Raw genomic sequence first — 15847 nt, forward strand, 5'->3', positions numbered from 1 at the left:
CACCATTATCTCTCTTTTTGTCTCCTCAGACCCAATTAGTATTCCCTGTCTACTGTTTGTTTTCTTTGCCTCACTTGGTCTCTGCAGGCCTGTCACTAATCCCTGAGCAGAAGGTGGGTAGGGTCACCTACTCCAGACCTTTTGTCAGTCCTGCTCTGTCATAGTCTTCCAATGATCCAGGGCATAATAACTTCTGAGTGGGTAAAAGCCTGACCTCTGACTTTCTACCTCTGCAACCAATAATGGAAACCCACAATGTGGATAAATGCACGATCCGTCTCACGTTTGCCTGTGCTTTACACTGCCCTTAATTACATCAAATTGTGTGATGTTTTAACAAACCAGTCATAAATTTGAATAGCATGTGAGATCATATGCTATCGACATTATTTCTGAATTATAAAGTAAATCTGTAATAAAAGGTCATCAATCCAGGACACTGGTAGAATGATTTCAGATGGGTTCCTTATCACAAGTTGCCCTAAGCAGACCCGTAAACTAAGAACATATGTATATACAAACATACGAATTCGGAGCAGGAGTCGGCCATTCGGCCGCTCAAGCCTGCTCTGCCATTAGATAAGATTGATCTGATTGTAACCTCAGCCCCACATTCCTGCCTACCCCCCCCCATGACCTTTCACCCCCTTGTTAATCAAGAATCTATCCAGCTCTTCCTTAAGAATATTCAAAGACTCTGTTTCCACCGCTTTTTGAAGAAGAAAGTTCCAAAGACACTCAGCCCTCTGAGAAAAAATTTCTCCTCATCTCTGTCCTAAAGAAATTTTTTTTAAAATGCTGAAAAACATAGCAGGTCTGGCAGCATCTGTGCAGAGAGAAACAACGTTTCAAGTCTATATGACTCTTCTTCGGACTGGGTCATCGCTTTGCGAAACACCTTTGCTCAGTCTGCAAGCGTGACCCAAGCCTACCTGTCGCTTGCTATTTCAACACACCATTCTGCTCGCATGCCCACTTCTGTCCTTGGCTGGCTACAGTGTTCCAGTGAGGCCCAACGCAAACTGGATGAATAGCACCTCATCTTCCAATTAGGCATTTTACACTTAATATTGAATTCAACAACTTCAGACCATGAACTCTCTCCTCTATCTCTACTCTTTTTACTAAATCCAATTATTTGTTTTATTTTTATTATTTATTTTATTTTATTTCTTAAATCTGTTTTTCTCCCCCAACCAACCCCCCTCCCCAACTGCCCCCCCCCCCCCCCCCCCCCCAAGGCCCACCTGTGTTTTTGTGTGTTGTGGGACATAGTGGGTCATTTTGTAACTAAAGCTAATATCGTCAATACAATACCTCCTACAACTTGAGGCAATATTACAATTTGGGCTGCTTCCCGATTACCTGCGTAGTTTTTTTTTGCACTTTCTATTAAGGTCAGAGCTTATGCTTCCTATGGCTGAACCCTTTGTGTGAAGCTTTTGACATAGTAGACTGGAGGGTGGGTGGCCCCTGTGGGCCTGCCAGTTGATCCCTCTGGGGTAAATTTCCACTTGCTTTTTGAAGCTTTAGGCCACGCTTCAGCTTCACAACAGCACCTATCTACACTTGCGCTCAGGGCCAGGAAGGCCCAGGTCTGCTATCACATGCACATCTGGCAGGATGCCCCAGGGAAGCCCTGGAGAACCTGAAGATCTGCTGCCAAACTGGCAGCTTCACCTAATGGAGGAAGCAAAAGAAGCACCTTCTGCACTCACCAACCCCGCTCACTGGAATTTCTCGGGCAGAGGGAGAGGAGGAAAAGCAGAGTATACTTCTTATAACTGTTTTAAGATTAAATTGTCAGCTTTTTTTCAAGGTTATTTCTTCTTTCAGAATGCATTAAACTTCGATTAACCAAAATGTAGTCGTAAGCACCATGTAGTCTCTGCTCACTGTCATGCCTCAGATGTGCTGTTTCCAAGGTTACTAAAGGCATTCCATCTGCCATGCAGAGAGAGAGAGAGACCTTGTCCGGAGAGCTCAAAAGCAGTTTTTAACCATTCATATCTTCCAAGCAGTTGGAGTGTGAGCTGCTGTTGGCACCTAAATGGATAAAATGACATATCCGCTATTCCATTAAGGATCTGTAATTTGGCTGACAATGAAGATTTACTCGGCCTCATACGACATGACCTGACATCATAAACTACAGATATATGGGGCAATCACTAACTCAGGCCCATTAAAAAATATATCTCTGGGTACATTAGGGTGGATGTGGAGAGGATGTTTCCTCCTGTGGGAGAATCTAGAACTGGGGGTCACTGTTTAAAAATACATTTAAGACAGAGATGAGGAGAACTTCTTTTTGAGGGTCATGAGTCTTTGGAACTCTTCCTCAAAAGGTGGTGGAAGCAGAGCCTTTGAATGTCTTTAAGGCAGAGGTAGATAGATTCTTGATAAGCAAGGGGGTGAAAGGTTATAGGGGGTAGATAGGAATGTGGAGTTGAAGTTACAATCAGATCAGTCATAATCTTATTAAATGGTGGAACAGGCTTGAGGGGCCAAGTGGTTTTACCCGCTCCTAATTCGTATGGCTTTTAAAAAAATTCTTTCATGGGATATGGACGTTGCTGGCAAGGACAGCATTTGTTGTCCATCCCTAATTGCCCTTGAACTGAGTGGATTGCTAGGCCATTTCAGAGGGCAGTTAAGAGTCAACCACATTTGCTGTGTGTCTGGAGTCACATGTAGGCCAGGCCAAGCAAGGACAGTAGATTTCCTTCTCTAAAGGGCATTAGTGAATGAGATGGGTTTTTACAACAATCAATGATAGTTTCATGGTCACCATTACTGAGATTAGCATTTTAATTCCAGGTTTATTAATTCAATTTAATTTAAATTCCACCAGCTGCTGTGGTGGGATTTGAACCCATGCCCCCAGAGCATTAGCCTGAGCCTCTGGATTACTAGTCCAACGGATTCACCACTACATCACTCTCTCCCCTCGTATGTTCAAAGTATATTCTCAAATTTTGATTTACTACTGATCCCCTGTTAGGCAGCAATGACCGTCATGTGCATTTTTAACTATGAAATGTATACACTTGCTGGCCCATACAAGTCATCCTGATTCCCCAAAGCCTGTCCACCATCTACAAGGCACAAGTCAGGAGTGTGATGGAATACTCTGCACTTGCCGGGATGAATGCAGCTCCAATAACACTTAAGGCCGAATGGCTTCCACACCACCACCTGCAAGTTCCCCATAGAATCACAGAATCTTTACCGTGCAGGGAGAGGCGATGGGGAGGTAATGGCGTAATGGTATTGTCACTGGCCTAGTAATCCAGCGACCTAGGGTAACTCTCTGGAGACCTGGGTTCAAATCCCACCATGGCAGATGGAATTCTACAAAAACCTGGAATTAAAAGTCTGATGACATGAAACCATTGTCGATTGTTGTAAAAACCCAGATGGTTCACTAATGTCCTTTAGGGAAGGAAATCTGCTGTCCTTACCTGGTCTGGCCTACATGTTGACTCTTAAATGCCCTTCTGAACAAAGGCAATAAATGCTGGTCTAGCCAGCGACGCCCGCATCCCACGAACAATTGAAAAAAGAGAAGCTCAACACCATCCAGGACAAAGCAGTCCACTTGATCGGCATATGCTTACTACCTCCACCACTGATGTACAATGGCAGCAACATGTAGCATCTACAAGATGCACTGAAGCAACCTCCACCACCTAGAAGGCAAAGGTCCAGGCAGATGGGAGCACCACCACCTGCAAGTTCCCCTCCAAGCCCCACACACAATCACAGAATCTTTACATTGGAGAAGGAACCATTGGTTCATCGAGTCTACACTGGTTCCATTTATTACTACCCTCTCTTTCCTGTCACTCAGCCAATTTCTTATCCAAGTGCCTACTTTCCCTTTTATTCCATGACCTAGAATTTTGCTCACAGTCTGTTGTGTTGCACTGTATCAAATGCCTTTTGAAAATCCATTTACACCATATCAACAGCATTTCCCTTAACAACCTTCTCCATTACCTCCTCAAAAAAAAACTCCCAAGTTCGTTAAACATGATTTTCCCTTAATGAATCTATGATGGCATTCTTTAATTATCCTGCACTTGTCTAAGTGACTTGATTTTATCCCGAACTATAGTTTACTGCCACTGAGGTCAAACTGACTGGCTTGTAGTTGCCAGCTTTACCCTTGCACCCCCTTTTGAACAAGGGTGTAACATTCGTAGCTCTCCAGCCCTCTGGCACTGCCCCTGTGTCTAAGGAAGACTGGAAGATTATCTCTAGTGCCTCTGCAATTTCCACTCTCACTTCCTTTAGTACCCTTGGATACATCTCAGCCAGTCCTGGTACCTTATCTACTTTAAGTAAAGACAGCTTTTCGAACACCTCGTTCTTCTCAATTGTAAATTCTTCTAGTGTCCTAGTTACCTCCTTTTTCACCTCGACCTGGGTGGCGTCGTCTTCCTCTGTAAAGACAGATGCAGAATAGTCATTCAATACCTCTGCTCTTTCTCCTGCCTCCACATGCAAGTCCCCTTTGTTTGACCCTAATTGGCCCTACTCATTCTTTTACCACCCTTTTATTATTTACATCCTTATAGAAGACCTTGGGATTCCCATTTATGTTCACTGCCAGCCTCTTTTCATGCTCTCTCCTTGCTTTTCTTATTAGTCTCTTCACTTCCCCTCTGGTCCTGCTATATTCAGCCGGATTCTCCATTGTATTTTCTATGTGACATCTGTCGTACGTGCACTTCTTCCTTTTCATTTTCACCTCTATCTCTCTTATCATCCAGGGCGCTCTGGATTTATTTGTCCTATCTCTCCCCTTCAAGGGAATATATCTTGGCAGTGCCTGCAACACCTTTACTTTGAAGGTGACCCATTGTCCCCCATCCTTTCACACCATCCTGGCTTTGAACAATACCATTGCTTCTTTATTGTCGCTGGGTCAAAATCCTGAAACTCCCTAACAGCACTGAGGGTGTACCTACATCACATGGACTACAGCGGTTCAAGAAGGCAGCTCACCACCACCTTCTCAAGGGCAGCTAGGTATCGGCAATAAATGCTGGCCCAGCCAGCGAAGCCCACATCCCGTGAATGAATTAAAAAAAAAAATTTGCATTTTGATACTTGTTTTCCTGGCATTTCATCTGACTACTGACTGCATTTTTGAGGATTTATTTCAAGACACTTCCTTAGGGTATTTTCCCCAGCAGCTCATCTTTTATAGTGAGCAATGGAGGGTTCATTATTGAATTCTCTTGCAAATTTTCTCGTAATTGGCTTTGTACAGCAGTTTTGCCTTTGAGGCAAATTGTTAATTTGCTTGGATACGATTTTCAAATGTCTAATTAAACAATTAAAGAATATTAAAAAAGGTCATCAAAATTTTTAGAATCACTCCCAGTGTCATATGCTAGTGGGCATAGAAAGTACCTGAGCGTGCAGCTAATTGCACAGTTGGAGAAGCAGTGTAGGACGGAAGGTTCAGATATAAGGGGAGGCGATGGTGTAGTGGTATTGTTGCTGGGCTAGTAATCCAGAGACCCAGGGTAATGCTCTAGGGACCCAGGTTCAAATCCCCACGACAGATGTTGGAATTTGAATTCAATAAAAATCTGGAATTAAAAGTCTAATGATGACCATGAAACCATTGTCGATTGTTGTAAAAACCCTTCTGGTTCACTAATGCCCTTTAGGGAAGGAAATCTGCTGCCCTTACCTGGTCTGGTCTACATGTTGACTCTTAAATGCCCTTCTGAACAAGGGCAATTAGGGATGGGCAATAAGGCAATGTGGCCTAGCCCACATCCAATGAATAAATTTTTTTTTTAAATTGTTCAGACTGGTTTGGTGGGGGGGAAGGATCAACCTGTACAAGGTTGCGTCCAGGATTAATGTTCTCACTGGAGGTAACTAGAACGCTTGGGGATGGCGGGGTTTAAACTAATCTGGCAGAAGATGGAGAACCAAAGGATAGCAGAGAGGATTAAAAATGAGATCAAATGACAGAGCTATAAACAGCGGTAAAAATTAGAATAGCCCAAAAATTGCCGGGACCAGGTTGTCAAAAGCAAAAGTGATGAAGGAGGCTTTTATGTACATCAGTGTCAGTAGTTTAATAAAATTGGCGAGCTGCAGGCCGCAAGTTGCTTCATGGGCTTGTGACCATATTTTTTGTTGTGTACAGCCTGTTCTTTTGTGCCTGGTACCTTTTTTGATTTGTTTTTTTGCCTCACCCCCACCACACACACACACGCACGGTATTTCCTGTAAGTTTTGGATTGCTACGTGGCTGTGTATGCTGCAGCTTAGAGCGAACGTCGATTGTAACGTGGTTGCGTTATCAGAGACATGGCTCAAACGAGGTCAGGAATGGGTTCTTAATATTCTTCTGTTCCAATGAAGGGTCATACGGACTCGAATCGTTAACTGTGTTCCTCTCCGCAGATGCTGTCAGACCTGCTGAGTTTTTGCAGCTATTTTTGTTTTTGTTTCAGATTTCAAGCATCCGCAGTATTTTGCTTTTTTCTTAATATTCTTGGTTACCAAGTATTCAGGAATGATGGAGAAGGAAAAAGAGGAGGGAGCATGGCAGTAATCATTAAGCATAATGTTACAGTTCTAAGTATAAACAATTTGCTAGATCATTGTAGGACTGAATTTATTTGACATGGGTTGAGGAACAGAAGGGAAGCTGTTACATTGTTGGGAGTTATTTTTTTGTATAGAACTCCAAACAGCGAGCAGGAGATAGATAAGAACATTTGTAAGCAAATTTCAAAGGTATGTAACAAAAATAGACTACAGGTCATGTACCCTTTCTCCGAAACCCTCTGGGCCGATAGCGTTTTGCATTTCAGATAATTTTGGTTTTCGGATACCACGTATAAGCCTAGGCCCACTTACAATGGCTGAAGCCTGGGCTAGCTATAGTCTACAGTAAATAAAATGGCTAGGAAAGTAAGATGTACCACTGAATAATAAATACAGGGTATCTGTAAATTTCCACCTGTCGTGCAATCTGCGATCCTGCTTGCAGGAAAGGGTTTGCCAGGTAAACAGTGCAGAGAAACAACTATACTTCCCACGCTAAAGGTCGGTGAGGTTCATTTCAGCTCTGGCCACAGACTTCCTGTGCTAAAGGTTGATGAGGTTCAAAAAGGTTTGGGTTTTGGACGTGTTCGGTTTTCAGATTTAGAGATAATGGATATTCGACCTGTAGTAATAGGAGACTTCAGTTACCCTGATATAGATAATGCTGAGGCTAGGGAAGGAGAGGAATTTCTGCAATGTGCACAGGAGAACTTTCTTAATCAACGTGTCTCTGGTCCAATAAGGGAAAAAGCAGTGTTTGGATCTGTTTCTGTGAAATTCAGTAGGACAAGTAGAAGATCATCTCACTAACAGTGACCACAACATCATTCAGTTTTAAAGTAGTCAGGGAAGAGACGAGTAAGTATTGAAGATGAAAATTCTCAACTGGGGAAGAGCTAATTTCAGTGACTTTGAGAAGGGACCTAGCACAGGTAGATTGGAAAAGGTAATTGCAGGGTGAAGTAATAACGGAGCAATCAAGGGCATTCAAGAAAGATATTTCAAGTGCAAACTAGGCATATTCCGCTTACAAGCTCATGTGTCTTGGATGCCAATGGAAATAAAAGTTAAAATAAAACAAGATGAAGGAGACTTATGATCGATGTCAGGAGCAAGGTTCAGTTAATAACCGGGGAGAGTATATCAAGTACAGGAAGGAATTGTAAAAGTTAATAAGGAAGGCAAAGTGGGATTACAAGTTTTGGGGGAAAAAGTAGCGGCAACATTAAATTGAACCCTAAAACATTTTCTAAACATATTGTAAGCGTTTTGCTAGGGGAAAGGTTGGGCCTATTAAGGACCCAAAGGAAAATTTCCATGTAGAAGTGGAGGAGACGGTAATGGTATGTAGGATTGCATGAGACATACGACAGAGAAACAGGCCATTCAGCCCAACCAGTTCCACCAGTGCTTATGCTCCACTTGAGCCTCCTCCCATCTTCTCATCTAAACCTAGCATTGTAACCCTCAATTCTCTTCACCTTCAAATACTTGTCTAGCTTCCAATTAAAGACACACACGCCCCAGGCAGCTGATCACACAGAGTATCTTGGAGAAGAGGGGAAAAAATCAATAAATGAAGCAAAGAAAATCTCATAGATCACCACTAAGTGTTTGAAAAAATTATTTCAGCATCTTGTGACATAAATTGTAAAAGCTGAAGAATTTTCATTGTCAGTCAAATATAAAGAAATAAAACCTTAAACGTTGTTTCATTTCATCATTGTTTTTTTTTTAAAACAAATTTACATACCAAAGATTTTTTCTTAAGTTAGCTGTATTTACCCAACAGCATTAAACAGTGAGAAGTTAGTAAGAATCAGTGTGGCTCTTAAATGTGCTTCTTGTTCCTGAAATGTTTAAGCTTCCCTTGCAATTTTTAGGCTTGAGGAACTCAAAATTGTCATTTTTTTTAACCTTGTGCACCATTTTTATTTGTCATTTTTGCAGCTGTCAGCATGTTCCCTTTGGGTTAGTTAAGGGGATGAAGACCCGAAAAGGAGATGTCGTCTTTCTCGAAGATGTTCTAAATGAAGCCCGGCTCAGAATGTTGCAAAACATGGCTGCCTCAAGGAGTGAGTACTCCACTCCTAATATTTGAGCATTACCATCTGACTATTTCTAAAAGGACTGTCTTACCCAAAGTTTGAGGCCGGGTAATACTAGAATTATACTGACTGAATTAATACAGTTAGCTCCAGGAATTGATCCTGGGAGCTACTGGTTTACCACCTTAATCATCAGGGATACACCTGATGATTTTATGAATTATGCTCAGGAAATTTCTTGATCACTTTGTTCCATGCACATGGATGAGGCCAAAAAATATATAACCTTCCACTTAGATTTTAAAAATAATACTCTTGTATATCAGAGACGCATTCAAAAATCTAGTGTTATGAGATATTTACAGGACCATTCTAATCAGAGTACCTGGTTATAAGCACCTATTGTACATTATGTGCAATGGGACAATTAAATGTTTTAACATAGTTAGCGGTGACGTAACACAAGTCCAAAAGTTAAATGCAGTTGTTGCCATTGACACAACTAGTTTCAAAATTAAAAATGAGCACTCATGGACAAACTGCTGAAGAAAATTCCAGAACTTGGATGCAGAATGCTAAAAATCTGAAGGTTCAAAACACAAGTTTTCTTTTTGTTTCCAAGATGAGGATAAACTCATTGCAAGAAGTGATTACAGATGGTTTGTGTGTAATTGTTTATTTTTATTCATGCAAAGCAACAAAAGATCTGGAGGACCCTGAAGATACAGCTGAAAAAGTGGGTGTGGCTGCACTTATTATTCAGGTAATGATTGCCATGAAAATGGCCCAGTGTCATTATGAGAGATTAGATGATTCTAGTTTATCACCATCCTTTTTTAAGGTTTGTAAATATTGGGGATGTGATTTTTGAGACAAGGTCAAACTACAAAATTACAGGGTGAAACGTCGCTTTGGAAAATAATGTGCCTGGGTTACATGGGTTTGTCACACCCTCGATTTGAGGATGACGTCTACTCAGGATTGCAAGTTCCTGCTGTGGATCTTCATGTAAATGAAGTGGCCGATTCTCAACCCGCAGATCTTTGGGAAAATGGTAGGGCATCACATGAGGTAGCGGGAAGATGCAGGATTTGCTTCTCTTTTTTCTCTGCTGCCGCTCTGCCTCATCCCTAAGACATTGTGACTCAGTGTGATGCAGTTTGATGGACAAGTTGTTGCCAGCCTGAATGATTGGTAGCAAGCTCTTCCCAGTTATCAATGCTTGAAGGAGAGTTTGAATGTCCTGAAAGCATTGTCCCCCCCTGGGAGGTTGGCCATTTGAAAGATGAGAAAACAGGACCTGGTGGGAGAGAGTTTTCAGCCATCTGAACACCAAGTGCTGTCCATTGAAGTTAATTTTGCTGGAATTTGCCTGAAGGCTTCTCGAACTGGCTTCCAAGAAGGGTACTAGCATTTGCTTGATGATCCAGGGGCATTGCTAATGGAATTTCCCTAGGCACTCGTGTGAGGCATACACTGCAAAAGGTAACAAAATTACACATTCTGTCCCAAATCTCTGCCAATACTAATTTTAACTCAGCTACTCAGTAAGTTGCACAAGTTTTGTCCCCTAAATATAACCCTGAAAACTTGCAGGCTGACAATCCCTGCACTTATATCAGGATATCATCTGCTAGGAAACTGCTGCTGACTCCAAGAGTCTGCAGGGTCAGGAAGAGGTTTCTTGATTTTCACTTTTAGTGGAGACGGTGGCATAAGTAGTAATGTCACTGGACTAGTAATCCAGAGGCCCAGACTAATGCTCAGAAGACATGGGTTCAAATCCTACCACGGCAACTAGTGAAATTTAAATTCAGTTAATGAATCTGGAATTGAAAGCAAGTCTTAGTAATGAAACTACCATCAACTGTCGGAAAAACCTATCTCGTTCACTAATGACCTTTTAGGGAAGGAAATCTGCCAACCTTGTCTGATCTGACCTACATGCAACTTCAGACTCACAGCAATATGACTCTTAACTGTCCTCTGAAATGGTCTAGCAAGCCACCTGAGATGCCAGATGGACTGCTGCAGTTTAAGAAGGTGGCTCACCCCCACCTTCCTAAGGGCAACTGGGGATGGGCAACAAAAGCTGGCCCTACCAAAGATGTCCACACCTATGAAAGAATAAAAGAAAACTTCCTCAGCAGGCATATATCGAGCATTTGCCTGCCCCCACAAACCGAAATAGTGACCTAATGCAGTTGTCCAAGGTGGGGATTGCCAGCTTGCCCCTCTAGGAAGATGATTTTATGGCTTTTGGGTCCCAAATAAAAGGAAAGAAGAAAAGGGTCCAGAACTGGACTCTCAAATTAGTGTGCATCTTTGGCATCTTGGCGCACGTTTAAACACCAGACGTCAAATTCCCAGTCTGAGAGCCTACTCTCCAACTGCACCTGATGATGTAGGTGACCTTGAAACAGGCAGACAAGGGTTTTGGACCTTTTTTTATAAGGCTCTCCAAGAATATGGGCAACATATGCCAGGATCCAGCATATCCAGACTTAGTGAGTGTGCACCTTAGAAGGGCGTTGGAATTACTGCCTCCATGCAAGGAACCATCTAGTCTCCACTTAACACTTCCCAATGGAGAGCAGAAACTTAGCAACATTAAGGCATAATGGTTGTGAATTCACCACCTGCTCCTCTATTACTATATCTGGTTGCTGCAATACACTGGTTGTGCTGTCATGATGCACATGTGCTTATAAGCTCAATATAGATTTTTCTATGTTGGTTTTGCATAAAAATTGAACAACAAAATTCTTCGCTCATGTACCCTTAGTCATTGTGACTGTTGGGCCTGCAAATAGTGCATTGTCTATTTTGGAGCCAGCAGAAGACAGATTGTATACGAATGTAAAAACCATCTAATTGATTTAAGTTTACAGCCATGTTGGATGTAACTGAATTTGTTTGTGCAATACAATATTAATCGCACAATTTTCAATTCTTTCTCAAAGTCAACTTTTCCTGAGTTTCTTTCAAGTTGTAAGTTAGGCTTCTTTCTTGCAGAAAAGTAACTAATTTTTTAATGTAATTTATAGGACTTCAAAGGTCCCCTTTTGTCTGATTATGACTTCGACTGGGATCGTGTCTTACAGAGCCAGGGAGATACCGGAGTGTTCCTACAATACACTCATGCAAGGCTGTGTAGGTAAGGCCTGAATGCTAAAGAGTCATAAAATCTTTAGCAGTTATTGGACCAATATTAAACAATTTTTCATGCAAAGTGTTCAAAGGAGCAAAAATTGCGGGAGAATGAGACTAAATGGATAGCTCTTTCAAAGAGCTGGCACGTGCGCGATGAGCTGAATCGCTTCCTTCTGCTCTGTATCAGCATTCCTTCAATTTCTTGCCTTTGCGCGTCCCCAATGTTAATTGCTCCATCGCTGGCAGTTGCCTAGGCCCCATGCTCTGGAATTTCCTCCCTAAACCCCCCTGCCTCTCTACCTCTCCTTTTATTCCTTTAAGATGCTCCTTAACACCTACCTCATTGACCAGCTTTTGGTCACCTCTCCTAATATTGCCTTATGTGGCTCGGTGTTTAATTCTGTTTGATAATGCTCCTGTAAACGCCTTGGGACATTTTACTGCCTTAATGACATTATTTAGGTTCAAGTTGTTGTCTGTAGGATTCTGTGTAAACTGAACCCTCAACTATAAATGTAGTTAAGGGGGGAAAAAATGCACAGTACTATGTCTTATAGCACCCCCAAAATGACCACTGTTTGATGCTGCCTGCATCTATTATTCTGGACATGGCACCTGTAGAGTGGCAACATTGAATACCCCAGGTCCCTTGTTTTTGGAGGAAATGAGGGATGTTTTATTGAATACAGCTGTGTTATCTCCAAAGAGTTCCTACTGGTTTTGCTTTTGAATAGTCATTCTTATTCCTGACTAATTAAGTATGGAAAACAACCACTTGTGGTTTTAACAGAGATGGGTTAGGAGGTGGGCGACCAGTCCACTCTCGGGAGACAGGTTAGTCACTAAAATTTTTTACACTGGTTGCGTGCCTCCACTTTTACCAGCTTTTTTTCTACTATGAGCATGTGCATTTGTGAATGTTAGACAGTCAGGCTTTGACTGTCCCAACGTACCAGCAAAGGACGGAAAAGGGTAATTTGGGGAGAGGGTGGGAATCAAGTATCAGGATTGGACAGCCTGAACCCATTCCTGTCCATTTAGATGCTCAATTGCATAATTCAGGGCACAGGAGATGCAGGCAGTGGCCTAATGATTGAACCATAGTCATAACCTGATGACCTCATCAGTGCTCAACTTGAATGTAACAGAAAGTGAGGGAGAGACCTTTAGCTGTCGGACTCCTGGCCAATGAGCTCAAGCAGGAGCTACCAACTCCCCAAAGTTAATTGGCTCTTTCAGCACTTCTTGGGCCATGAGGAGCAGGAGAACTTCCCTACCCCCGCTCCACCACACACCATGCAAGTTTTGGCCTCCCTTCAAACCCTGAGCTCCAGTAGTTCCAGGATGGAGGAGAGGCTTTGGAAAGAATTATGTGGGAAGAGTCCCGATGGGTGGGAGGTAGTGGAGGGAAGAGTCTGGTGGAGTGAGGGAAGAGTCCCGTGGGGTGGGGTGAGGAGGTAGGAGGGAAGAGTCCTGGGGGGTGGGTGGGGAGGAGGGAAGAGTCCCGTGGAGTGGGGTGGGATATGGGGGGGAGGGAGGGAAGAGTCCTGTGGTGAAAGCACCCTGGGGGGCTTGGCGTGTAGGGTCTAGTCCCATGGTGGGTGTCAGTGTGGGTCTGTACAATAGTCACCCAGAAGTTAGAAGAGGCTTTAATTCTTCTAACTTTTTCTGGATAACCATTGATGTAACACAGTTGGAACCAACTGAAGTTTGCGATTTAAATCACATTTCCGGATGGCCCCCAGTGCAGGGCAATTGCCCAGGGAAAATTTGCACCTCTGGGCAATTACCGTGCAAACCTCAGCTGTGATACTTCTGGGGTTTGGCGGTGATTCCCCAGTGCATCTTTGGGGTACTCACCCCACCCCCTCCCCAAAAGAACACCCTGGAGCTTGGAAGTTATGGCCGAGAGATTCCTATTGAATGACCAGCAAATTGGGAATAAAATGCACCATCTAATGGTTAACAAGTTCTTGTAAATCTGGATAAAATTAACTTAGCAATGCTACTATTGATGCTGGCTGCAGGGCTGAAGTGTCCAATATTGCTTGTTCTCCTTCATGTATTTACAACTGTAATTTTTCTTAAAATTTAGTTTACAGAGAACATGTCAAAATGATGTCCAGGTGCAGTTCAACCCAGCTTATTTACAAGATCCTCAGGCAATTACTTTACTACAGCATCTCCTCAGGTACAAAGTTGATAACAGATGCAGCTATATTTTTTGGGAAGGGATTCCAAAACTATAATTCTGGATTTAATAGCTGTGAGTAGTGGGTTCCTTTTGTTAGCGAATGTTCTTGTTCTTTCTCTTCTAAATTCCACCCCTGACCTGTTGCATACTCTACTGGATCAAAATCCTGGAACACCCGCTCTAACAGCACTGTTGGTGTAACTGCACCACACAAAACTATAGCAATCCAAGAAGGTGACTCTCCATCACCTTCCCAAGGGCAATAAATACTTGTCTTGCCAGCGGCACCCGCATCCCTTGAGCAAGTAAAGAAGGTGGAAATATTTTGTGCATTAAATTTACACAGCAATCATTTTGCTCATTTTGATTCTGTAAGAAGTACTTCTAGAAATTTCATTTTGAAGGAGTGCACGTCGTGTCATGGTGAGGAGTTTCAGATATTTGTGTCCTTTTTTTGTTTTTAAGGTACGATGAAGTTCTGTACCAGGTTTCAGAGGACCTCCAACCTAAACATCTTGTTAACTACCTGATAATGTTGAGGTAAAGACTCTTGCTGCCTCAATAATGTTTGTAGGTGACAGAATTCAATGCCTGAAGCTTCATCGCTGTGGAATATGTGTTCTCTGCAAACACCTTGAACAGCTGCAAACTCCTGACTTTCGGGATGAATAAAATCAGATTTAGTATTTTGGAGTAGCATTGGGCTATCATTCGGTTTCACGATATCTTGACCAACATAAACTGGCCACCCAACAATTAATGGTCAGTAGCAAAATGTCACATTTATTCCTGACTATAAAAAATAGTCAATTGCACAATCAGAACTGTTGCTATTCTTGTGATAACCCTTCAATGTGCAGGTCAATTCATTGCACAAAGCCATCAGAGTAGTTCATGGAATCTCCACCAGACACAGGTGGAGACTGAATCAACCTGGTTGCTTTAGTTTTCAGGGTGTGAGTGATGCTGGAAAGACCTCCCTGGTATTGTTGTTCCAAGGATGAGTTCATCCCTCAGTTGCCTTTGACATCTTGATTATGAAATTCAAACTGATTATTGCCGAAGTGCTTTTGAGGATTTGCCAATTTTAATTTTAAAAAAATACAAAACCCTTAGTTACCTGAAGTTGTTATTAAATATATTTTCAGCAATTGTCAATATATTTCTTAGTTTTCTCCACACTTCCTCTATTCTGAGAAGACTTGAATTGAGATATGGTTCAGTGCACAGTGGTAGCCCTCCAATCTTCATCTAAGAGTACAAGTGAGGCTTTCTGACTGGACAGGATCACAACTGAATCTGATCCTGCCCTTACCCAATATTTATACCTGAGCAGTTTCCGGTCCACTTGACCAAATAGCAACCTAGAGTAGGCATCCTGCCTGACCCACTTCATTTTCTGCTTGGTAGCCCAGGGAAGTCATGTAGGGGCCCCACTGAATGTTAAAAAAAATGCAATGCCTTTGCTTCCCAATACCTTTTTTAAACTATAAATGTGCTGAATTTTTTTTCAATTTCTTTTTCACAGCCGTCTTGCTTCTATAGCTCATAGGACTCTGCACGTTAAGGGCAGCTTACCTAAAGTAGCAACGGTTAGTATGTATTATGCATCATATCTATTCAGCTGTTATAAGATATTATTGCATAGTGTTTATATATAAAAAAGTTTTAAAAATCCAATTAGCATTTTTCTTCTATCAGCTTCAGATCACAGGTTTGAGCCCTGAGGCTGCCTAATGGATTAATCCTCCAGACATTGTCTTTTTAACAAAAAACTTTTAATTAAAGTTAACACAGAAGCAACAGATACACTTCATCTCTGGGATTGGCAAGTTGTTGTTCAGTAACTTGTGGACCTAAAATGAGG

General features: G+C 42.2%; 1 protein-coding gene across 1 annotated transcript in view; it reads left to right on the forward strand.

Moving 5' to 3' along the window:
• The window catches only part of rars2 (arginyl-tRNA synthetase 2, mitochondrial), a 76250-nt gene that overhangs the window by 54031 nt on the left and 6372 nt on the right, over window positions 1-15847 (forward strand). Inside the window, exons 14-19 of the mRNA XM_078542434.1 lie at window positions 8536-8660; window positions 9329-9396; window positions 11681-11790; window positions 13882-13977; window positions 14446-14520; window positions 15509-15572. Coding sequence (XP_078398560.1) covers window positions 8536-8660; window positions 9329-9396; window positions 11681-11790; window positions 13882-13977; window positions 14446-14520; window positions 15509-15572 — 538 coding nt within the window. The remainder of the gene's footprint in view (window positions 1-8535; window positions 8661-9328; window positions 9397-11680; window positions 11791-13881; window positions 13978-14445; window positions 14521-15508; window positions 15573-15847) is intronic.

This window comes from Cetorhinus maximus, chromosome 5, assembly GCF_964194155.1.
Source record: "Cetorhinus maximus chromosome 5, sCetMax3.hap1.1, whole genome shotgun sequence".
NCBI classification, from domain to species: Eukaryota; Metazoa; Chordata; class Chondrichthyes; order Lamniformes; family Cetorhinidae; genus Cetorhinus; species Cetorhinus maximus.